Genomic DNA, 25010 nt, shown 5'->3' on the forward strand with positions numbered 1-25010 from the left:
GGTTTTATTTATCAAAATCTGTACTCCAAACCTATTTTATACCTCTTTATATTCCAAGTCTAAGAGACAGGCTTAAAGCTGGGAGAATATGATACTGCTTAGTTCCTAGCTACTAGAGTTCTGATCTGTGTTCAAATAACGAAGAAAGTAATGTTGGAATGGTGGAAAGAAAGTAATGTTTTTTGTGCATTAAAGAGTCCAGGGACAGTATCATACGTTTTACATTCACTTATCTACATTTGATGACAACCATGTTATCACCTTCATTTTATAGATTGGAAAACCAATTGCCGAGATTAATTTGCCCCATGTTACCACTAGGATTTCTCAATACATGTTTACCATACTCCTTCAACTCATAGAGGTGTGTTCAGTCACTCAGTTGTGACTGACCCTTTGTGGCCCTGTAGACTATAGCCTGCCAGTCTCCTCTGTCCATGCAATTTTCCAGGCAAGAGTACTGGAGTTGGTTGCCATTTCCTACTGTATGGGATCTTCTGATCCAGGGATCAAACCTGAGTCTCTTGCATTGGCAGGAGGATTCTTTACCACTAGCACCACCTGGGAAGCCCCACTCATGGAGGTAAATCACAGAGTGGAAATTTTAATCTATTTTTCCCCATGTCTTTTTGGCCTTGCCATGCCGTATTTGGGATCTTAGTGCTGTTTGGTATAATCTGTTTTTTCCACGTCTCATGCGGGGTCTCATTTCCCCCACCAGAGATGAAACCTGTGCCCCCTGATATGGGAGCTCAGTCTTAACCACTGGTCCACCAGGGAAGCCTCTCTCTCTCTTGGCTGACAGACCTGTTTCCACTTCCTGCAGCCTTTAAAATATAATTCTACCTTAATCTGTTACTCTTAACCATAAAAAAGTACTGTGAATGCAACAATATAAATCTTAAATATTATGTTGAACAAAAGGAATTAGACACAAGAGAACATATTGCATGATTTCTTTTATATGAAGTAGAAACACAGGCAAAATCAATCTGTGCTGGGAGTCAGGATCGTGACTACTACTGGGTAGATAGGGAATAATGAGAAGGGAAATCAAAGACTTTTTTAGGGTGCCGGTCCTGTTGTTTATTGATCTCAGTGTGTTTCATGAATGTGTTGTTTGTGAAAATTTACAGAACTCTACTCTTATTTGTACTTTTTGTATGTATACCATACTTACTAAATAAAAGTAAAAACAAACAAAACCAAGCCCCCCACTAAACTATTTTGAGTGCCTCCCAAGTAGGTACACATGAAATTTGTTAGAAATCAATATTTCCTAAATTAAAAAAAATAAATTATATAATTAGAAATGAATATATTAACATAGAATGAGCAAACTGAAACTTGAAATTTGGTTTGAATTCTGCTCCAAAAACAAATACTTGACGATGCTGCCTCTGATGTCTATCAGAAGCCACAGGGATTAGTCTTTAATTTCATCACAGAGTACAAATGTATGTATCCAGATTTTACATTTTTCTTAGTCTACTAGTATAAAAGAAAACTAATTATCTTAGACAAGATTATCAGTTGTTTTTTTTTTAGGTTTTTACTATTTATTTATAACAGATATTCCATGTCCCGGATCGTCTCTAGTCAGAGAAATGAACGTGTGTACAGAAGAGAAAAAGATAAAAACCAAGGCCTTATTGTGTGTATCCATTGTGTTAAGAATCTTGTGTCTTAAAATTCTCAAGATAGGTATTATATTGCCAATTTAGAGATGAAAAAACTGCACTTTAGTGTATTAAAATTTAAAAACTTGTACAGTAACCAACTATGAAGGACTCAGTGTATGCTGTTTTCCCGGAGACGTAATACTGTCACATATAGCTAACTGTTAGAGATATATCATCAATATAAATTGCAAGGGAGAAATAAGAAACATACATATTGAATAACTTTGTCTTTCATACAAATATAAATGTGAGAGCAGGAAAAAAAAAAAGGGATGTTTCTGCTGTGGAGAAGGAAAAGCCACTGGGGGTGTGTTTGTATGAAAAATGCTTTGAAACAGCTATATAGATCAGAGGTAATATGGTGTTACGGTTGAAATCGTGGAGGTAACAGCAGTGTTCCTTCATAGGGTTTAAGAGTTAATACTTGATAGCAGTTTGAACACTGCCAGATACATAGCAGGGATTCAATAAGTGTTTGCATCTAGTATGTATAGGGTGCCCAGCAGAGCCATGGAAAGCTCACTGTGGTTGAAGGGCAGCACCCTTACCTGTTAACAACCAACATCTGTTGGTGGTCCAAGGTGAGGCAAAAGCCCGTATTTACAAGGATCTGGCTCAGTTGTATAGAACATGATCCGTGGTCCTCCCCCAAAGCACAATTGTATCAACAAGAAGGATGATAGAGGAGTCATCACTTTTAACAATAATGTTTTTTATTATACAAAGCATTATAATTTTCTCAATATTCTTCACTCAATTATCAACAAACTTTCCACTGTATTCATTGAACAAATAAACAGTGTCAAACTACACTTCACTACCTTTCAACCTCCAAGCACTCAACTTAAAGAGACCAGCAAAAAAGTGCTTGGAGCACCAAATGGAAAGAGAAGAACACCTGGAAAGGTCAACAGAGATACTTAGAAGCAGTTAAAGGGGATGGGTTAGGGGAGGAAGTAAATTCCTGAGCACCATCAGATTTCCCTCATGGGTCAAAGAGGTTTACAAAATCAGTTTTAAGACATGAGATTAGAACTAGGGACTCAGAGGAACCCATACTCTGGGATACTGCAGGTCATCCAAGTTCCTGGGTTGGCAGAAGTGAAAAAAAGAGGGACAGAGAAAGTGGGAGTGGGGAGCAGAGGAGAGGCAGCAGGACAGAGACAGGTGCTGAGAAGCACAGAGGGAGAAAGCTGTGCCTAGAAGAAATAAAGTTCGGACTTGTCATGAATTGGAAAACGAAAAGCCATAGTCACAAATCTGGAAGACGGACTACGGGACACAAAAACCTGGAATTTTATACCTTCCAGGAGGTGATGACAAATCCTGAAGCTGTACAGTGGCAGGCAGTGAGGTGCATTTAAAACTAAACCCTCTGTTTTATAAGAGTAAGACTTTGGCAACCTTGCTTAACTAATTCTACTCTGTGGATCTGAAAACAATGTGCCTAGAAGGTAGCCTCCCAAGCAGGTTACACGTCTACAGGCAGTATAGAAGGGCTCTAAGCCAAGTGGGTCTATAGAAAACAAAATTCAATTAATGTTACTGTCAAGTGAAGAGACAGCAGATTTCGTTGTTCTCTTCAACCTTTTTAGTAGTTTCCTAAAGCTAAGCCATTCTGATCACTTGAAATAAGCTAGTATTGCCAAATACTGTATAATCAAATAGGTCGACTGTGATCAAACCCCAATTTTTCCTGAGCCTTAACTGCCTCTGTGATTTGGGACACAGTTGCAGCATGGAAATTACTATTACTTTTCTAGGGGGCAGGGAGGGAACTGGGGGTCAACAATTGCCTAACTATATGTGTATGAAAACAAAAGAGATCAAACTGACCAATTAAATTAGCCATTCAGAATCCCTCTTGCCAAAAAGTTATAACCTTAAGACTGATTAAGCAAACCAGGATTCTGCTGCTCAGATGTTCTGAGTCTGAGAAGCACTGGCTTTGATGATAATCCTGATGATAATTCAGTTTTTATTTCAATCTTCTCAGGCTCTTCTGCCTAAGACTACTCTGCCCAGCCGGAACAAGCTTCACACCAACGTGTACCAGGTTTTCTCGTGGTTCCTTCCAAGGGGCGTCTCCCCATCCTCCTCAGTTGTCCACTTCCTCCTCTTCATTCTGTTCTTCTTCCTCCAGCCTTTCCTCATCTTCATCATTGTCCTCATCCCTGCTCTTGTCCTGCTCTTCCGAATCTGTTTTTTTGTCTTTGTCCTTCTTCTTTTGCTCTGAAGCTTCCTTCTTGCCTTTCTGCTCCCTCCTATAAGCTGTAAGGATAAAGAGGAGGTTAGGAAGCAAGGCTGAACCAGACAGACAGCAGCAGCTAACTCAACTGGGTAACTGGAAAAGCTGATGTACAAAAGGAAAAATAATCTGCCCAGCATCACCAAACAGATAAATGAGCTGCTGCCTGCCATTTGAGTCGCATCCAATACTTGCTACTGGACTTTTTAAGAGACTCAAGTTGATAAATCTCAGGGCCTAAATGAGCAGGTCATTTAGGATGAACATCGACTTGGATGTTCAAGAAGACGAAAGCGCAGTTACCTTCCAGAGCTTCTTTTAATGGGGTAACGAACCGCTGAAACTCCATCTCCTCCATGGCTGACAGCACATCGCTGGCATTCAGTGTCTTGCGTTTCCCTTTCATCGCAAAGTTGTTGGCACTGAAAGACGAAAGATCAAGGGCTGTCAGATGCCCTCTTGCCGCGTATGGTGTGGGTGGGAAAAGGAGCGCCCAAAGGTGGAACGGGAAAGCCTGCGTCTTAGATGCCTGCATGGATATTTGTGACACGTAAGTCCCACCCTTCCCTATACAAAAGGGTTAAAGTAATTGTCTTATTTTGTTTCATAGATTTCAAGATCTAGAACGAGGGCTCGGAACCTCGCTCCATTGAGGTAGAACATAATTATTGGGGTTTGCGGGGTCCAGGTTACAAACTCCAAATCAGGTGGCTCTCTTTACGCCTCCCTTAGGCTTTAGCCCAGCTAAGCTTCGGCTAAGTCTGCCCGCCTTACCAGGATGTGGCGTACAGCACGAAGACGCTGGCGGCGCGGGAGATGGCGCTCCGGGCCTCCTTGGAGATGTTGACACCGTCCGGGAGCTGTGAGAAAAGCGAGGGTGAGCAAAGCTACCGACCTAGCACCTGTTTCCCCCTGCCCGCTCGTCCGCCCCTGGTCCGGCCGCCAGCTGGAGCTGCTTACCGCCTCCTTGATGATTCTGGTGATGACGGCATTGGGCAGGTTTAGGTCCTCGGGCCTCTCCGCCATGGTCGCGGCCGGGGACCGTGCCTGCGACCTCCTCTTCAGGCCGCCACGGCGTCCGGACTTCCCGCGTCGCCACGGTCTGACCCAGCGAGGCTTCCGTCCCACCCCGCGTTGCCTACACCGTGTCCCACAGTGCCCCGCGCGCCAGAGCCGCCTTCCTCCCGCAGCTCCGCCTCCGCCTCTAGTGGCCGGTGCGTCTGAACTTCCCACGCTGCCATGGTTTTGGCCCGAGGGCCTTCCGTCCGGCCTTACAGGCACCTAGCGTCCTTTCCCAGGCTCGTTTCCCTGCTTCACACCTCCCTCGCATCTAGAAATTAAGTATGGCACACTGGGGCTTCCGTCCCTTCCCCACAGTGCTTTGCGCCGCTGCTTGGCGACGGAGCGGCCGGGCGTCTAGCGTGGGAGACGGAGGCGTGGACTGAGCCGGCGGGGCGGGGCTCCTTCGGGCGAAAGGCGGGGCTCCTCGCCCACCTCTTAGCTCGTCTGCAGCTGCGACTTCCCGTGGTCCTTGGCGTGCTTTCTGCTTTGGTTTTGAGGAATCGGGGCCATCTGTTGCTGCATTCTCCCACTAATCTTTTTAGCCTTCTCAACTTTGTAATAATGGTATTAAGGATAGCTGTTACCTAAAATTTTTTAATACAAACTACTTTGCCACCATGGTGCTATAGCTGGCAACATGGACACAGGCATGACTAGATCTCTGGGCACCATTCGGGCAACACCCAGCCGTTTGTAAGAGTAACGTAACATTACATAAGCATTCAAAAACAAACCCTGTTACGGTTGTACTTGTTTTTTGTTTCATTGAATTGTTCATCGTGCATCTTTCCTAGTCAAAAATATTTTTCATGGTTTTGCAGTGGCTTTTTAAGTTCTATCGTTTTTCTATTACATATGTAGAAATTGTCCTAACGCTCACTGAACAGAAATTGTTTCTTTTTATCCCTTGAAACTTGCTGTTTCAGGTCACTTTTAGTTTTCCTGTTTGTGTTAAGAGACATGAGCACAGAGAACTATTTCTCTCTTATAAGAAAAAGAGTAGCAAAAGCGGTGATGCATGGCAGCTGAAGCTGCTTCAGATACAGATGATAGAGTTTGGTGGGGTAAGTCTCCACTTGGATAAAATACACCTGGTTTAAAGATGTTAGGAAGTGCTCAGCTCCAGCCAGGTGCTGTGTAGTTGGAATTGGGCCTCTGTGTTGTTAGATATTTGATCTTTAAGAGGAGCCGGAAATCTGGACATTATATGGACTATTTCCATTTTTAAGTAATGGCTCAAAGTGTAAGCGAAACAAAACAAGTCATAGGTCAGGTGCAATCCCAGGCTACTAGTTTGTTTAATCTTTGGTTTAAATTATAAGTTGTTTAGAACAGAGACTTATTTTGTTCATTATTGTTCTCAGTGCTCATAACAGGTCCCCTCACATATTTAGTAGTCAATAATTGTTTTGAATAAAAGAAGAAATGGACACTCTCCTTAAAAAAAAGTTATTAGGGATCTGGTGGTAGTGATTGCCTAAAACATTTCTAGAGAGAGAAAGATAACATTTATTGAGTACCTGTTATATATCATACATAAAAGTACATTACCTCATTTAATGCTTCTGCAGTCCTACTTAGGGATTTCCCTTTTCCTACTTTATATGAGGAACCAGGCTGAGAGAGGTGAATTCACTTGCCCAAGACCATAGAGCCAGTAAATGAAAAGCTAGTGGCTTCTGATCCAACTTCTGAGTCGACTGACTTGCTGTTTCAGCAAACCCATTTATTTCTGGTGGGTATTTTAGCTGCCTGTAGGAGAACTGGAGCCTATTGAAAAATGAAGCATCTCTTCTAAAGGTTTGAGCCATCTAAAGCACTTCTGTGACCCACAGGGAATTGGTTCCAGAAGCCCCTGTGTATACCATTATTTGTGGATATTCAGGTGCTATGTATGTTGGTTATAATTTGATAAGGCTTTTTGGAGATTGGAGCATCCTTTCCCTAATGGTTAATGAAAGGGGAAAGGAAAGGATGTTAATAATTATTTTGAACTGTTTGCCAGACCTGTTAATATCTATTAACTAATTGTAGTGACCCTGTGAAATAGGTTTTTCCTCATTTTGCAGCTAAGGAAACTGAAGCTCAGATTGGTTAAATCTCAGGTCACTCAGCTATTAATTAAATGGTCAGTTGGGAGGCCTTCTGAAGTCAGTCTGAATCCAAATTCTTGTCACTCTATTCCAAGCTGAGATTTTCATACTTTCATGGTACCCCATTCTTAACTGTCCTGTAACCACTGTTTATCAATATGATTCAATAAAAACATTTTATGCTTTGAGTTCAAATTAATATCTGGACTAGCTAATATTTGTGAAAGTAAAGTTACTCAGTCATGTCTGACTCTTTGCGACCCCATGGATTGTAGTAGGCTACAATCCATGGGGTCGTAATATTCCCTAATTATATGGTGGTGGTTTCTCCAGAGGGCTAGAAAGCTGCAAGATTGGCTTTTGTCCTAAACCATTTGTAGATATGGATTTGCCAGATGAAAGCCAGTGGGATGAAACCACCTGTGACCTGGCTGTCTGTCAGCATCCACAATGCTGGGCAACTATCCGCCGGATTGAGAGGGGCCACCCTCGACTTCTGGACTCCTCCTCCAAATCTTTTGTGGATGCTGAAGGTGAATTAGCCAGCCCTGTCTCCTCCCTTACAAGATCCCTCAGTTGTTTCTATTTGGCTCTCTTATGCCATGTTGTATTATTTTCTTCTGGTCTGGTCTTTCAGACAAGCTCCCAGTGCTTACCATTGTAAACATCACAGATTCCTGCTTCCCGACCAAGAGAGTTATTCGTCGGCGTCACTTACCAGGATTTACCTTCACAAAGGCTCACTCTTTATTGAGTTCAAAGTTTGACTCCAAGTTTCAAGGCAGGTAAATAATCATGGAATCTTCCTTAAATGGCTTAATACCTCAAATTTTTTGGTTAACTTTCTTTGCCTATGTACTGAACTTTGAGAAAGCCAGATTAAAAACAAAGCATTAATGAGAAATGCCCTGGAGGTCCAGGGGATGGAACTTGGCACTTTCACTGCTGTGGCCTGGAGTTCAATCCCTGGCCAGGGAATTAAGATTCCACAAACCACGTGGTACAGCCAAAAAAACATCAACTAACAATCACCCACCCCAGCCCCCTTGACCCACCACCAAACAAAGAAACAAACCCTTTAGCAGTTCACTTAAAGGAGTAATGAGTAGGCTGTGTGGGAAACAGAAAGAAAGTATTCTTGTTTGTCTTGTAGGAGTTAGTTAAACAATAACTCTCCTTTCCCTCCTCCCTCTACTCCCTGGTGATCTCTATTCTGTTTTTCTTTTTGCCTCTATGCATTTGCCTGTTCTAGGTAACTCATGTAAGTGGACCCATACAATATTTGTTCTTTTGTGTTTAGCTTATTTCACCTTGGATAATGTTTTCAAGCTTTATTGATGTTGTCACATGAATGAACCTCATGCCTTTTTAAGGCTGAAAAATGTTCCATTGTATGTCAGTGACACGTTAAAAAAATTATTTATTGATTTATTTGGCTGTGCTAGGTCTTCTTTGCTGCACGAGCTTTTCTCTAGTTGTGACAACTGGGGGCTGCTTCCTAGCTGTGGTATGCGAGCTTCTCATTGCAGTGGTTTTCCTTGTGGAGTACAGGCTCTAGGGCGTATGGGCTTCGTTAGCTGTGGCTCCTGCGCCCTAGAGCCCAGGCTCAGTGGTTGTGGTGCTTGGGCTTAGTTGCTCCTTGGCCTGTGGAATCTTCCCGGATCAGAGATTGAACCTGGGTCTCCCGCATTGGCAGGTGGATTCGTTACCACTGAGCCACCAGGGAAGCCCCACATTTTGTTTATTGGCTTCCCTGGCAGCTCAGATAGATGGTAAAGAATCTACCTGAGGGAGACCTGGGATCAATCTTGGGGTTGGGGAGATCCCCTGGAGGAGGATGTGGCAACCCACCCCAGTGTTGTTGCCTGGAGGATCCCCATGGACAGAGGAGCCTGGCGGGCTACAGTCCATGGGGTTGCAGGGTCGGACACAACTGAGCGACTAAGCACAGCACAGCGTGTTTTTTAACATCTCCATCAAAATTACTGAATAAATTTTTACTGATGGTGATGTGACTGTTTGTAGTTGGAGAAAGGCATAGGCTAAGAATTGAGTTTGATGCAACAAATAGTTATGAAAGGTTTGCGATGTGCAATGTTTAAGTTGTTCAAGGAAAAACAAACAAGCAAAACTTAAGAAGATGATAAGACCTGACATTCATTTGGTAGGTATTAAGTCCAAGGTTTTCTGTAGATAAGTAGGAGCTTTTCCTCACAGCACGAACTTTATTATCTCAGAAAGGCTTTTGTGACGCTTTCATGTTTGGAAACTCATTTTTTAGGCCTTGGAAGGATTTACCTGACAGAGACTTAATGAACCGTACTGATAGATCTCCCAAAGTAAGTCACAGATTAAAAAAGGTATTTCCTCAGCATTTTCTCTTTACTACTGGGAATAAAATGTTGCCTTTATTTAACATTGAGGATGACTGTAATCCAAATAATGATGATAATAACTACCTAATACTGAACCCTTACTATTTGCTAGACTCTGTGCTAATGCTTTTACATGTTATACTGTTTCTAGAAATCCCAGACCTAGTGGGGTTTATTTATGGCAGTTTTCCATAGTTAAGAATTTTCTATCTCTCCTGTATAGACCGTGTTCAGCTACTGTCATCTCATAATACAGGGAAATTAGAATGCTGCAATGTCAGATCTAAAATGAGCCTCAAGGTCGGCTATACTCATGATTTTTAAAACTTTTTTAGCTATCGCTCATGGTAAGAAATACATTTTACAATAAAATACCATGGGACAATCTTTACCCTAACCGTAAGTTACACTATACTCTGAAAGTTTCTATCCTTTTCTGATTCATTTTAAAACAATGGAGGCTGTGATTCACAAAATTTGATTTTGTGACCTATGAATAAGTTACAACTGCAGTTTGAAAACTATTTCTGTGGTCTGTTTCATTTATCTTACAGTTGAGGAAACTGAGGCCCAGATAGGAAGTGATTTTTTTAAAAGCACAGCTGGTTAGGAAAAGAGCTATATTTTAAGAAGAAAAAACCCTTCTACTTGTCTGCAGTAGAGATTTATTGATCTTTGCAGTCCTACTGGATACCTTTTATTTTTTCCTATGAGATCCTTCACTTTTCAGTGTCACGTGGTGGAGAGTGTTGAGGGAGGGTAGATGGGTTTGGATAGATGAGTGAACAAATCACTTACCTCTTTGGCCTCTTCAGAATGAGAGTGTTAGATTAAATTAGTTTTTAAATTAATTGTTTGTCTAGGATAATACATGCATATGGTTCTAAATTCAAAATCCATAGGAGGGCTTATGGTGCCCCAAATATCTCCTCTGTTCCCCCAAGTCGGTCAGTTTCTTTTCATGGGGACAACCTATTTTTAATAGTTATTTTCCTGCATGAATCCTGCTAGGGATATAGACTAGATGATTTATAAAATTTCCTTATAAATTCACATTTTCCTAAATAGCAAAATGTGAAAAAAATGACGACTTTAACTTTTATGTAGATGCTTGTAATTGTAAACAGGCTATAAAAGAGAAAAACTTGTTTCTGGTTCTTTCGGTTCTCTCCCTGCTCCCAGATTGTATTGTTTTATCTGCAGGGGATGTTAGTTTTTGGAGTGCAGTGGGCAGAATAAGTAGTGTTCCCTTGGGTAAGCCCCAAGGCATCCTCCTATGAGGTGGGGTTGGGAGTTGCTAAATGCCGCCCTAATGTCTCAGGAAGGCTGGGGAGACCATTCACTCATCAGTGCTCACTCTTGCAGAGCACCTTTCCCGATACTTGGTTTCGCAAAGGAATATTATGAAGCTATTTTGGGGATAAGAAATGTTTATTTTATTCTATTTTTTAATCATCTTCTGAACCACCATACCTTTTTGGTTAGCATGATTTATTCCTTAGCCTGGTCCTGAATACCATCAGCAGTGGTACCTTTAAGCCATACATAGGTTTCATATTTTTCTCTTAGCTATCAGTGCTGAATCTGAATGAGACAAAGCTTCCTTGCCCTCAAGATGTAGGAAATATGGATGTCATCTGGATCCCAGAGAAGCATGTGAGGTGAGTATCATGTTGAGAACTTGGGAGTCTTCAACTCTTGTGTTCCACAAATGCCTACTGTCTTCTGCCAGCCTTTTCTCTGTGAACTCCTTTTTAGCTACCTCTTTGCATGAAGGAGGAGGTCAAGCAGAGCAGAAGGCCATGGCCTCTTGCATTTACCTCTTGAAGTGATGTGAAAGTTGCTCATTCATGTCTGACTCTTTGTGACCCCATGGACTGTACAGCCCATGGAACTCTCCAGGCCAGAATACTGGAGTGGGTAGCCTTTCCCTTCTCCAGGGGATCTTCCCAACCCAGGGATCGAACCCAGGTCTCCCACATTACAGGCAGATTCTTTATCAGCTGAACTACAAGGGAAGCCCAGGAATACTGGAGTGGGTGGCCTATCCCTTCTCCAGCGGATCTTCCTGACCCAGGAATTGAACCAGGGTCTCCTGCATTGCAGGTAGATTCTTTACCAACTGAGCTACCAGGGAACCTGTAAATGCTACCCTGGAATTCTTGTTAGTGCACTTTGAGATTCATGCTTTGGGACTTTTCTCCATCAAATTCTACTTGTCTGTAAATAGCATACAAGATAGGGCCCAATGTATTTGTGAGGTTTGTTAAGAAACAAATGCCATCTATCAGTTTTTCTTGTTAGTCATCAGCAACTAGTAAAAGTTTTCAGTGAAGCACCTGAATCTTTGGTCTCAAGCCTGAGGACTAGAGCGCTGATACAAAATGAATAGCATATAGAATTTGTGTACAAAGCAGCTGTGATAAAGATCACTTGGTGAAGGTCCAAAGATTTGCTAATATTGACAGTCGTTGGAAGAAACGGATTTTTCTTTCATGACTGCTGAGGTTCTCAGATTCTTTTAGAGTGACTGTTTAGACATGTTATTCAAGTCACTAAGTTGTGTCTGACTCTTTGCAAGCCCATGGACTGTAGCCTGCCTGGCTCTTCTGTCCATGGGATTTTCCAGGCAAGAATACTGGAGTGTGTTGCCATCTTCAGTTTAGAGATGATGAGACTTTATTTTCTTTTAAAAAAATCCTGTGAATGCTTATATATATATGTATGTATGTATTGTGTGTATGTGTGTGTGAATATATATAGTGTAAACAAAAAACCTCTAAGGGTTTCTTTCCTTTCATATAAAAGAAGCCCAGAGTTAGGTGGTCCACGGCTAGTATCTCAGCTCCATGAGGTAATCAGACACCAGAACACCTTCTGTTAACAGCTTTTTGGGCCCTGGCTCCCACCTTCTGAGGTGCTTCACGGGGGTTTCAAAGTCTAAGTTGATTGATAGAGTTTAAGTCATCATATCTGTATTCCAGGTAAGAAAGAGGAGGAAGATGACAGAGCAAAAAATATTTGAGCACCTCTGGGCTGAGCAGGGGAATTCAGTCAAGAACTAAATACTTTGTCCCTGTCCTCCTGGAGTCTTATGGTGGTGGTAGGATTCAGACATTATAAACATCCCTGCACTTAAGTATATAATTACTAATTTGGATTAATACTATAAAAGTAAATAACTGAATTGCTTGAGAGAATGGAGGGGAGCCTAATTTAGATGTGAGGGCAAGGTGAGAGGGGGGTTCTTGTTTTTAGTAGCCTCTGAACTACAGGTACCTCTGAGTTCCTAACCAGCCATCTTTGAATACTGAATGGAGGATAGAAATCTTCCTGGTCATCATTCATAAATATCCTTGATGCTTCTGCTTAAGGTGTCTGGGAATAAGTTGTGGTTATTCTTATTTCAAGCCCAGCTGAGGAGAAGCATCTTATTTGCAGCCAGGATGGGAATATGAACAGAAAGAAATCTCCAGGGGTAAGTTTACTGTGGCCAAACCTTCCTGATCTTTGTCTGTAAGAGTTTATTTTTGTTTGCCCCCTTCTCCCATTCTCTCTTTAAATGAACAACATCTGCAAAATAGAACCCATCTTAAGGAAGGAATATAATAACCAAACCATTTTCTGTGCAGAGAAATGAATAACTAGGTCTGTTCCCTACCTCCTCCCTGTAGGAAGGTAAAAGAACACCCTGAAGAGATGTTAGGAGCAACTGCTGGGCATTCAGAGGGAATTTTAGGTTGATTAGAAACTAATTTTCAGTGTGATGAAAGTGAAAAGTGAAAGTGAAGTCACTCAGTCGTGTCTAACTCTTTGGCCTGTAGCCCACCAGGCTCCTCTGTCCATGGAATTTTCCAGGCAAGAGTACTGGAGTGGGTTGTCCTTCTCCAAGGGATCTTCCCAACCCAGGGATCAAACCCAGGTCTCCTGCATTGCAGGCAGATCCTTTAACCTCTGCGCCACCAGGGAAGCCCTGGTGTGATGGGAATAGAATTTCAACAGACTAGAAGTTACAGTGGAGCTGTGCTTCTTTTTTTTGGTGGTTGGTTGGTTTAGTCACTAAATCGTGTCTGACTCTTTGTGACCTCATGGACTGTTAGCTTGCTGGGCTCCTCTGCCCATGGGATTTCCCAGGCAAGAATACTAGAGTGGGTTGCCATTTCCTTCTCCAGGGACCTGTGCTTCTAATGCTACTTCTACCAATTATTGGGTAAATGTAGCCTCGGATAAGTCACAAAGCTGGAAGTTTGCTACATCCAGGAGAATAGTATGTTGGCCCATTTTGTTCATTGCTGAATTCCTAGCCCCAGCCCTCTGCCTGGCACATAGTTGGCCAATAAATACTTGTTCGGAGCCTTTTGGGGGAAAAATGAAACAAGTCCATCAATCCTTGTGTGATCTGATTTCAACAATGTGGTTGAAGAGCCAGATTGGTAAACATGTGGCAGGTTGTAGTCTAGAGGGGGCGAGGATGCTGGAGTAGGTCTGGAAACAAGGAGTTTCCCATGCCAGGGTTGTGTCGGGAGGCTGGAGTGGTGGTGGGACAATGTGGCATCGAAGAGAGTGCTACAGGGAGTTCTTTCTATTGTTCCTCTTCCAGAAACACAAGTCGGAACTTCCAGGGATAATTGTACCACCTCCCACCCCAGCACACTTGTATGAGCAACTAAGTTCAGAATCCTTACCTTTATGGAACCAATTTGACATGTTGCCTCAGGATCTACTGAAGGAGTGAGTGTCCTGTAAGCTGTGGGAGAACCACAGCATCCTCTTTTCTCTAGAAGCTAAGAAAGGCCTAAGCAGTGTGCTCTTTCTGGGGAGGGAGGGAAGAAAACCATTCCCCTACTTGGTCCCTGAATCTGTGGACTTAGGCATATGCAGTGCTGACGAGAATCACCACCATTTAAGTATTTACCACCTGCCAGGCCCTGTGCTTAATAATTAGCACAATACCTATATTCTCTCATTTAAACCTTCCCTGGGAGGTAGACACACTGTTCTTTTTATAGGTGAGTTATGGGCTAAGTGGAAGACGGAATGGTTATGTGGTTTGGAGCAAGACCACCTTTGAATTTTGTATTGAAATCCATTGCCTTCATGAATGTCCGCATTTTATTTAGCCTCATTAATCTTCAGTTTCCTCATTTGCAAAATGAAGATCATAAACCTGTCCTTGGGGTGTGGTAAGGATTCAGTGGTGTAAAGCACATGAGCCCGACATGTAGTAAACTTAATCCACTCACCCATGATTGCCATAGTTGCATCTGAAAGCCGTTACTGAATGAGCACCTGTTGGTACAGGCCTTTTAAGGCCCAGAGTGGACATGTCTGCAAATGTAGAGTCCTTTTCTTCTCTTTCTCCCCAGCCAAGAAAAGCTATTGCTGACTGTCTCTGTGTCTGTCCCCTTCAGCCTCTTGCTGGATAAAGGGAAAACCATACTTTATCCAGAGATGCGGACACAGTTGGCCATGATGAAAAAGAAACCTCCCTTGGAAAAGAGCCGACCCAACAGTGCCATTTCTGCTAAGATGTATTTATCTGTACACCGCCTCACCCTTCAAGTAAGAGCAAGGGGCCCTCAGAGGAAGGTGTCTGCGTGCAAGTCCAGACTCACCTGTCCTCAAGGCTGGAGGACTTAGCTTTCTAATTTCTTTCTCTTCTATTCTTCCACTCTGGATCCAGGTGCCACAGAAGGACTGGGCTGTGTGTGGGTGAAAGCGGATGACAGGGAGAGGTTGGAGGAGAGCAGCATTCTCTATTTCTTCTGCACTCAGCTTCCCCACACCTTTCCCCTCTCCCGAGCTCCTGGTATAATGGGCTTCTCAAAAAAGTGCTCATTGACTCGATGGATAAACGCATTTGGGATACATTTTGGGAAAGAGAAAGACCTATAGTAGAGCTTTTTTCTTTTCTCTTCTTTTTCCCTTTTTCTGCTCTAGAAACCAGCATTGAGATATCCTGAACATTTGAAGAAACACTGTTCTAACCTGAAAACAGATGGTAGGTTTTCTGATGCTGCTAGGTCTCCAGGTACCATCCCCTCTCGGCCCACGTTTCTTACATTTGATCTTGGTCCCAACTCAGTGACGTTTGCGGCCACAGTCGGACAGGGTCACATGTAGACCTTAGGAGACTGCAGTTTCAAAAAGCAGCCCCTCCCAGCTTGGTCCTGACCAGCGGGGAGAGAGGTCACCCCTGGGGGGCAGGGCACAGCAGGCAGCCCGGGGGAGGGTGGGAGCTGTCCGGGAGAAGAGGGCTGAGCTGGCTGTCTGGTCACCAGGTCATAGGAAGCAGCAGCGGCAGCAACAGAGGAAGGTGAAGACAGCCGCTAGGAAACAGGTAGAGTGGCAGCGAAGGGACGCTCGGGATGCTTGGACGCCTCCACCTGGGGTTGGAGCAAGTGGGTGCAGCCTGGAATATGAAGGGCTCATACAAGGGATGGGATTCTCCTTGTTTGCTGGTTGTAGATGCAAAGTTCCTATGTGGTTATACTAACAGCCTTCCTTTCGACCCTTTTGGGAACGAGTTCTTTACTTTCAAAAGTCCTAATTCACCTCTTCCTCATGTGGGTTTCAGGAGGCGAAAAAGAGATGCAGGAGTGAACCAGAGAGCCACAGCAGCTCGCGCAAGCCTCCAGGTGCGTGGTTTGTGACCCGCGCTGTGGCGAGGAGAATACGTGGGCTTGGGAGTGACAGAGTCCCAGGACCCAGCTGAGGGCAGGAAACGCTGAACACGTTTGGCATTTGAGGATCCATGTTTGTCAGGCGCTTGAATTCTCCTTGGAATGCTTCGGTTTGGCTGGTCTACCATGTATCAGCCTTCCAGCAAATATTTGCTCAGCAAGTGAGCTGGACCAGATGTCTGTTTCACAGGGGGATTTGAGAGACGGCCATGAGCACGAGTCAGAGTCACTCCTCAGGTCTTACTTTAGAAAAGGAAGCGGTTTGGGGATGAAGAGTTAGCCCAGGTTATTGAAGAGAAGAGCCTCAAGGGCCCACTGGCCCGTGAGACAGGGAAGAGCCAGGGCCCCTCACGAGAGCCCCAGGAGAGTTCTAAGGAAGCAGAGTCAGCCACTTCTCAGGCACAGGTTGAAGTCTCAGGAGTCTTTCACAGTACAGCCCTGTCCAAGAGGCAGGGGGCTAGTTCTTGACCAGCAATTCCTTTCCTTTAGCGTCCATGCCAGAGATAAGAGACTCCCCCTTTTGGAGTTCTTAGCATGTCTGAGCTGAAGGTTATACTTACCCCAGTCCCTCTGACGTTTCTCAGTTTGAGTGAAGAATGAGAAGCAAGGAGAAAGAATCCCCCTAAACCACGGCAGATTCTTCTGCCCTAAATAGACTGGACATCGCTGTCTGTGATGGGGAGCTAACTGTTTAATCGTCAGAATTCACCCTCCAACCCTGGGGCTCTGGGATAGCGAGGGTGAGGTTTCCTGAGAAGGATGCTTTTCTTGGTTTATCTCCCAACTCATCCTGCTCTCTGATCCTAAAAGCGTCTTCTAACCTGGAGATCGAAGAAGCCTCCTGACCTTCACACAGGAGGTAGACAAGCACTGGGCCTGTGGCCCAGCGCGGAGGCACTTGTTCAAGGCTAGCCTGGTATCCAGGGTGATGACAGCTCCCCTGAGTTTCGTTCTGGTGCCTTCTGTTCCTCTTCCTGGTCCCTCCAGTAGGAGCAGCTTTACTTGGGTGATGGGCTCCCTTTTGAATTATATTCTTAGAGCAGTGGCTTGTCCTCTCTGAGTTGAGAAAGGCCTCGTGGAAGAGGTGATTTTTGCACTGGATCATGGATATCTGTGAGAGTTGCCCGGATATGGAAGAGAATTCCTGGAAGCAGGGATGGGTTGGGTGAACGTGTCTTGGAGGAGCGTGGCTGCAGGGAGCACTGAGCAGTCTGTGGGTGTGGGGTTGGGTATTTAAGGGAGAGAGGTGGATCAGGCTGACGAGATGGCCTGCTGAGATGTTTGATCTTTATCCTCAGTGGTGGGCAGTGGTGATCTGCCTTGATGGCAACCTGAGATCAACTGAGGAGCTTTCCAAACCCTAACACCCATGTTGCACCCCAGACCTATTAAAATCAGAGTGTATGGTGTTGGGTCCAGGCCTGGGTGGTTTTCTGAATGCCCCAGCGTGTAACTAAGGTGTGAATCAGTGCCGACAGGGAGCCAACGCAGCTCTGGAGCAAGGGACTTCCTGTTTGGCTGTCCCTTTTAGCCTCATACCGCTGGTGGTAGCTTGGAAGATTGCTCAGTTAAAGGAAGAGAAACAGAGGGGAAAGAACTAGTGCATTTCATGACTAGTTGGGGGAAAGATCTGATACAAAAGAGTCATCGATCGAGAAATTTTGGGTTGGGAGGATGTTCATTTTCATAAGTCGATAGAGGTAACTTAGGGATGGTACAAGAAAGTAAGAACAGGATTCATAGACTGAAAAGACAGACCTAGGAGTTCTTTCGCTACACTGACATACAGGTGCTTGCCCTGTATGTTTCTTTGAGGAATCTTGGATCTTTTAACACACAGTTTACCTTACTCACTAATTCTATAATAGATGTGGTCACAGTCCCAGGTGAACAGAATCCCGAATAGAACTTAAGAGGGCCTCACTCCCTTTTACCTGCCTCTGAGGTTCTGTATTGTCCTGGCTGGGGAGTCACCTGTAGACTAGGGATCAACTAGAAGCCCAGCAGTGGGATGTGGAATACCAATAAGAGACTTGAACTGATCTTGCGGTCACTAGGTCGCAAAACTCTACGAGGTCAGCAAAGTGACAAAAAGCGGCAGCAGCAGCAGATGAAGACACGAGGCCCCCCCTCGAAACAGGTGAGAGTGTATGAGGGACATTCTGCTAGGGCCCTGTTTGAGTTGGCTATGGGGTGCATGCTGAGACACTTCGGTCGTGTCCGACTCTGACGCTATGGATTGTAGCCTGCCAGGCTCCTCTGTCCATGGGGATTCTCCAGGCAAGAATACTAGAGTGGGTTGCCATGCCCTCCTCCAGGGGATCTTCCCGACCCAGACAGGGATTGAATCCACGTCTCTTAGGCCTCCTGCATCGGCAGGCAGGTTCTTTGCCACTAGTGCCACCTGGGAAGCCCTTAGTTGTCTATTTTTGTAAAACAAACCACCCAAAGTGGAACCACAATGGTTTATTTCTCGTGATTCTGTGGGTTGATTGGATAGTTTTCTGGTCTTGCCTAAGGTCACTCATGCAGCTGCATTCAGCTGGAGGCTGGGCTGGGGCTCTTGGCCAAATTGTCTTTAGTTCTCTTTTATGAGGCCTCTCCATGTGTCTAGTCTGGGCTTCTTGACAGCCAAGAAGTAATCTCAGGAAGGCACTTTGCTAGGGATGGGCCTGGAACTGGAACCATGTCACTTCTGCCACATTTTATTTGTTAAAAAAAATCGCAAGTCTAGTTCAGATTCGAGAGGAGAGGAAATTGACTCTGTCTCATGATGATCACTTTTCACTTTGATGCATTGGAGAAGGAAATGGCAACCCACTCCAGTGTTCTTGCCTGGAGAATCCCAGGGACGGCAGAGCCTGTTGGGCTGCCATCTATGGGGTCACACAGAGTTGGACACGACTGAAGCGACTTAGCAGCAGCAGCAGCAGCATGATGGTAAGAACAGCATGTGCTTATAGGAATGGGAAGAATTGCTGGCAGCTACCCAGGTTTGATCCCTGGGTTGGGAAGATCCCCTGGAGGAGGGAATGGCTTCCCACTCTAGTATTCCTGCCTGCAGAATTCTATGGACAGAGAAGCCTGGCAGGCTATAGTCCATGGGATTGCAAACAGTTGGCCATGACTGAGTGAGTAACACATACATACGCCTTTGGAGGCAGTTTACCCTTAGTTAACTGCTGGGACTGGGGAAGACTGCATTCTGGCTTCATGTGGTCAGCCTGCAGGGCAAAAGAACCCATGACACAGGCTTCTCTCTTCAGTGTCAGATGGTGGCAATTTTGTCCTATCTTAGATGTTAATTTCTCCAAGGAAAGCATCATTTAGGAAAGCCCTTTGTTTCCTAAATCCTGACTCAAGTTTCTTTACACTTATGAATTTCAGGATTCCACAGAGAGACCACAGACAAACGTTGCTAAGAAATTCCTGGACTCCTCCCGCAGTAAGAAGAGTAAGACCCTAGGGTTGGAGGAACCTTAGAAAGTGTCTTGAGGACCGGGGGAGCAGAACCCTATTGATCAGGATGGTTCACCTCCCTGGAGGGCACAGCCCTCACACCTCAGAAGAGTCCTCCAGACTCCCCAGCCCTTCCTTTTCTGTCTTCCATTTTTCATAGTTAATTAGGAGAAGGCTACAGGTGCAGTTGATGGCTGGGTCTTTTTTTAGGTCCCGAATTATCCCAAATAGAATACACTAAGAAGGACATCAAGACTCAGATGGAGATTTTGCTGGAAGACCGAACGAGGACCCCAAAGAGTGCTTCTAGCGTCAGCTGGAACCCTGAGCTCAAACTGTTGAGGATTCTTCAGGCCACAGATGAAGAGGATGAGGAGATCCATCCCTCTGGGGCACAGAGTGAAGTGTCCGAGGTGCAGGCGGAAGGATGCTCGGGCTCCCACAGTGACCTTGGGACATGAGGGCAGGAAGGAGAGGGGACTTCAACTCCCTGGAGCCCTTACCAGGGTCTGACCTTAGGGATTCTGTTTTCTTCACTTGCTTCTACTTGCTTCTGAAATAAGTGAGAGAAAAAGCCCGTTCTAACTTGGACTGTTTCTCTCCCTTTAGGGCCCAGGGTAATTTTAGTGATTAAACAGAGCCGCTGCTTATCAATAGACTCGTTTCTCTGTTTCTGGGTCACTTTTATCTCCTCGCTGAAACGCTGAAAGGTTTCTAGTTATAGGAAGATGAATTTGGCCTGTGCAAACCCCTAACATGTTGCTTTTCCTTTTATTCTCTGGAAATGGTTTATCTTGAGAATAACATCTGCATCTGTCAAATAACATTCATTGTTACGTGTCGTATCCCTATGCATGTGGTAGGGGACTTGGACTGACATAAAAGAGCCCAAGGATCCAGTTCCTGAGTTACTGAGTCCGCAGGAAAATTTCACTAATGCTCGTAAAGACTCAAAATTTCAAAGTCTCGGGGTCCCCTGTGCTTGGTTTTTGCAAGGATTTTTTACAATTTTTATGTCCTTAAACTTTTTTAATATGGAAAAATTTCAGAATTATGTAAAATTATTGAAACTCTCAGGGATCCAGAATCTTAGGTTTGAGTTATAAAAGCTTGGGCCCCACGCCCCGTGAGTTGAGGTAAGAGCAGGTGGGGCCCCAGTGTTCTCAGCAGTTCTGTTTCCGAGCTCGAGCTTCCTCCCCATAAGTAGGGGCTGGAGGGAAGAAGAGAGATTCCGTCTATAGGCTGTACTCACCAGAGCTTAGTCTCTGCAACAGGTAGGGGCAAGATGAGAAAGGATGACATTCTGTTCTTCCTGGAAAGTCTCCCTCGGACGTGGAACTAGGGAGAGAGGGAGCCCTGTGTCCTTGGGCTGCAGTAGTCTGGAGGAGAGTCATCTCATTGAAGTGGGGGGAAAGGAGTGGGTGGGGAAAGGCTCTTCCCTTCATGTACCATAGACTTGTAGTAAGGGAGTTAGAGAAGGTGAGGTTCTTTGTTCAGAAAAAGAACGAGAGACCAGCACTTTACAGGAACAGATCACCTTGAATGAGGCGAGAAGGGGCAGCAGTCAGATTAGCGAGCTGCTGCACTAACCTAAGAAAAGAGTTAGTGTATATAGGCATGTGTGTGGAAAGTTACTGTCTTAAGGGGGTCTGTTCTCCAAGGTTGTTCGGAGTAGTTATCTCTTAAAGTCCTGGGGCAAGGACTTTGGAGATCGGCCAGAGGCTGGACCTGCTGGGAGCGGGACGTAATCAACTTTAAAGTCCATTTTTTCTTCGGGTGAGAGAGTTCTTTATTTTGCATTGAATGGTGGGGAGGACCTGGAGGGGAGTTTTAACTCCAGGCTATTTTGAGCTGTGTAACTTTCCTTCATTAGGTTTTCTTGAACAACTGTTTCTTCATTTGTTGTATGCTCTTAGAGCCATTTCCAGAGACTTAAACAAATCAAAATAATTTTCATTAGTTTCACTGGAGAGCTGTTTGTGAAGCTCCTTGGACTGTGAGGCCAGAAGTGGAACTCTAAACTGGGCCTGAGAAATTTTTTTATAAAGAGAAACTTACCCCTCATCAATTATTTGGTTACCCTAAATACAGTTCATGCAAGATAGGCAGATTAAATATTCGACTCCTTTTTTAACATTGTCTCAAAACAGACCAAATGAGAAAGCTGAAACTGCTGCCTATCCATTCTTCATCTTTTTCAAGACAACTCAGAATTATATGACCTCATTTGTGTTACTAGACTGAACTATTCTTAGCTGAATCTTCACAGTAAGAAGAAGCCAAGAGGCATTATGTGGACTGTTTTTCTGAAATTTTTTTCCTCAAATATACGTTGCGTTGCAGAATGACTTCTGTGGGCTAACTTACAAATTTATAAATCTTGCCACTTCTCCTTAGCCTGCCTTCAGGAGTCTTCCTGAGAAAACCCAGTGTCCAGTGGTCAGTAGGGGGCTTGAGGTTGCACAAGGCTTAGCTTCAAATCACTCATTTTATCTGAAGACTCAGAGAAGGTCTAACTCTTTCAAAACAAATTCAGCTCCTTTGCTTACTTAGTAAAGCAACTCCCACATTAAAGCCCGATGGTTAGTACAAAGTTACCTTTTGAACTGTAAGGTATTCTGAGTGAGAAAATAATTGTTATCTGAATACTGGCCTTTGCTTCTCTTTTCAAAGAGAGAAAAAAATTATTATAGGCCAAAACTTGTTTCGTCTTTGTTATGCCAATCCCTCAAATTTGGATAATCACAAAATGGATATAGAGAAGTATAGCCTACGGAGCACATTACAGTTTTCAAGGTGCTTCATATCCACTATTTTGATTGGTTCTCTGGCCAACTCTATAGATACATGGGGATTGTCTCTGTTTTATGGTTTAGGAAACTGAAGCTCAGAATACAGGGCTGATGCTAGGCCATTTGGGGACCTTTGGGTGAATTAGAGAAAGGGACCCTTCAAGACACTTTACAAACTATTTGCTAAAAAAATTATTTCAATGGATAAACACATTTACGGTGATTACCATTTGAGCAACACCCCTGGAGCTGACCCACCACCTGCGCAATAGTACCTGCTGGCCTTGCTGGCGAGGTTAGGTAATTTGCCAGACATCCAAGGCCGGCAAGTGAAGGGGGTTGGGCTTAGAACCCGAGCACTTGCTCTTGTTCTCACACTGTGTTCTGACGCCTCTCTGGTTCCCTCTCTTTATGCACAGACGACAATCTTAATCAGACAGGAAGGATGAGGCCATGTAAAAAAGAACTGACTGATGGCAAGGAGCCCTCCCGAAGCCTCTGCTTCAGCCTCTCCGTGTTCTGAGAGAGAAGGAGCCAGGTAACTGTTGCTAACTGCCGTTTTCCTACCATCTGGGCCGCAGGCATCAGGAGAATCAAGGCCTAACAGCCAGGAGGCTCCCCAGGATCAGTTGAAGATCCACTTTATGTATTTAAGCAGGCTTCCCTGCTGGCTCAGCTGGTAAAGAATCCACCTGCAATGTGGGAGACCTGGGTTCAATCCCTGGGTTGAGAAGATCCCCTGGAGAAGGGAAAGGCTACCCACTCCAGTATCCTGGCCTGGAGAATTCCATGGACTGTATAGTCCAAGGGGTTGCAGAGCTGGACTGAGCAACTTTCACTTCAGACAAGAGGACCCGAGCCTTGGCCTGTTAGACTGTTGTCCTGGAGCTTTGAGTTCCTAAGAAACTAGATTCTGATTTCTTTTGTTCTTTTCTACTTTCTTTGTGATCTCTACTAGGGATAGGCCACTTTGAGTCACCCTGGTTTTCTGAGCATACTTTCCAGTGACACTCGGCTCAGTTTGATCTGTGTGTAGAAAGAGAGTCATTGATCTTCCAACATTCTCTGCCCATGCTCTCCTCCTTGTAGAACCATCTTTTGTTCTGCTATTGGTCCTGACATCTGGGGTAACAGACTCTGTTCTTCATTGATTTTGGATTACAGAATGCTTCCTTTGGAGTCAGGGTTTCATTCATGGTGGCGATGACCCTTAAAATATCAGTTTATTCAAATACACCTAAAGGTTGTTTGCTGAATTAAGCACAGAAATGCATCTGGCTTTTAGATAGAAATGTTCAGAGGTTCTTTGGAATCCAGAAGAATCTGGGGGAAAAAATGTAAATTTTCAACCGCCATAACGTACCAAGGTATGAAATTCATTTGTGCTCCTGTTTATACATTTAATTAAAAATATTAAGCATTTATTATATGTTAGAGAATCAACCCCTATATTATCTTGATAGAGAAAGGGAATATTCTAGAGACTTGGAGAGTCCTCAGAAATACAGCTAGAAATTTTACTGGATCAAATGGTAAGGTTGTTTTTGACCACTAGGTGGTGATATCACCTTATGAAAATGATACCCTTCTGCGGACTGGAGGCCTCCAGTTATTTCTGAGACCGTGTGTATACAGTCAAAGAGACTTCTTTGTGAATAAATGGAGGAAAAGCCATATTTTATCGTTTACATAGTGATCTGATTGAAACGCTCAAGGGGACTGGAAACTCCAGGAGCGATGGGACTGTGTCTGTTGTTGTCATGCTTAGAGCCGTAGCTTATAGTTCATGTAGTGGGCAGTCAGTAAATAAATAAAGCTTTTGAACCATTTAGATTGTCATTGGAAGAACCATTTCAAGAGTGTGGAAAATCCTGGAACATACATAGAGGCCTAGGATTTGGAGAAGTTGGGGGCTATTGATGATCCTGATGGATTATCAGTTGAGCAGAGACTCAGAGAGGCAGCATTGGGAAGGTAGAAACATCAAAAGTGATCTGAGGCTCTTCTAATTGCTTTGTGTTTCCTAAATTTCTCTTGATGAGAAAAAGAATTTCTCCCTTTATAATATAGGGGGTTGTCAACCAACAAATCTGATTTTTTTGCTTGCTTCTATATTACTTCTAATGATGGCTCTGTCTTGGAAAGGATCTCCAAAAATAATGTCCTCTTCTCTGCCTGTCAGTCATTGGTAAATTGTTTATTCTGTAACTTATTTATTGTTCATTCATTCAGTCCACAAATAGTCACTGCACAGCTGTGAGGTACAGAGTGCTCGTCTAGACTGTGCGATCATCTCTGACCTTTCCCTATCGTGGCTCCTTTGAGTTCAGTTAATCACTCAGTCCTACTAGCTGTGGCATCTACATCCATGCTCCTCCGTTCCTTCTGCTCTTACCCTAGCCCTGGCCTCCATCTTCTTTCATCTGGGTCACTGCATCGATCCCTAATCTTTACCACTCCCATCTATTTTTCCCATCTGTCCAATGTGCGCAGATGGTTGTGTTACTCCTTTGCTGAAAACTCTCCCTTGCCCTCAGGGTCAAACCCAGCCTCTTTTGCTTTACAAAATAGGCTGTGACCCAGCTACGCCCTACTTGTCTCCCTCTATCCCAATTC

At 44.2% G+C, this 25010-nt stretch overlaps 2 protein-coding genes across 2 annotated transcripts; one reads left to right on the top strand and one right to left on the bottom strand.

The window, feature by feature from the left end:
* POLE3 (DNA polymerase epsilon 3, accessory subunit) lies at positions 2374-5252 on the bottom strand. The gene is made up of 4 exons (XM_005684327.3): positions 4891-5252; positions 4705-4790; positions 4234-4352; positions 2374-3953 (listed from the first exon to the last, which is right to left on the bottom strand). Exons 1-4 carry the CDS (start codon positions 4954-4956, stop codon positions 3781-3783), a joined length of 444 nt encoding a protein of 147 aa, XP_005684384.1. The 5' UTR covers positions 4957-5252; the 3' UTR covers positions 2374-3780.
* On the top strand, positions 7429-20310 carry C8H9orf43 (chromosome 8 C9orf43 homolog). The gene is made up of 13 exons (XM_018052630.1): positions 7429-7618; positions 7723-7870; positions 9367-9424; positions 11030-11121; positions 12872-12938; positions 14061-14191; positions 14872-15022; positions 15401-15461; positions 15742-15800; positions 16038-16098; positions 18201-18283; positions 19531-19597; positions 19813-20310. Exons 1-13 carry the CDS (start codon positions 7468-7470, stop codon positions 20061-20063), a joined length of 1380 nt encoding a protein of 459 aa, XP_017908119.1. The 5' UTR covers positions 7429-7467; the 3' UTR covers positions 20064-20310.

This window comes from Capra hircus, chromosome 8 (assembly GCF_001704415.2).
Source record: "Capra hircus breed San Clemente chromosome 8, ASM170441v1, whole genome shotgun sequence".
In the NCBI taxonomy this organism is placed as follows: Eukaryota; Metazoa; Chordata; class Mammalia; order Artiodactyla; family Bovidae; genus Capra; species Capra hircus.

Coding starts and splice junctions, on each gene's coding strand:
- POLE3 (XM_005684327.3), bottom strand. CDS start 4,956: ATGGCGGAGAGGCCCGAGGACCTAAACCTGCCCAATGCCGTCATCACC. Junction 4,791..4,890: donor CCAGAATCATCAAGGAGGCG/GTAAGCAGCTCC, acceptor CTTTTCTCACAG/CTCCCGGACGGTGTCAACAT. Junction 4,353..4,704: donor GTGCTGTACGCCACATCCTG/GTAAGGCGGGCA, acceptor TTCGTCTTTCAG/TGCCAACAACTTTGCGATGA.
- C8H9orf43 (XM_018052630.1), top strand. CDS start 7,468: ATGGATTTGCCAGATGAAAGCCAGTGGGATGAAACCACCTGTGACCTG. Junction 7,871..9,366: donor GACTCCAAGTTTCAAGGCAG/GTAAATAATCAT, acceptor CTCATTTTTTAG/GCCTTGGAAGGATTTACCTG. Junction 16,099..18,200: donor CAGCTCGCGCAAGCCTCCAG/GTGCGTGGTTTG, acceptor TGCGGTCACTAG/GTCGCAAAACTCTACGAGGT.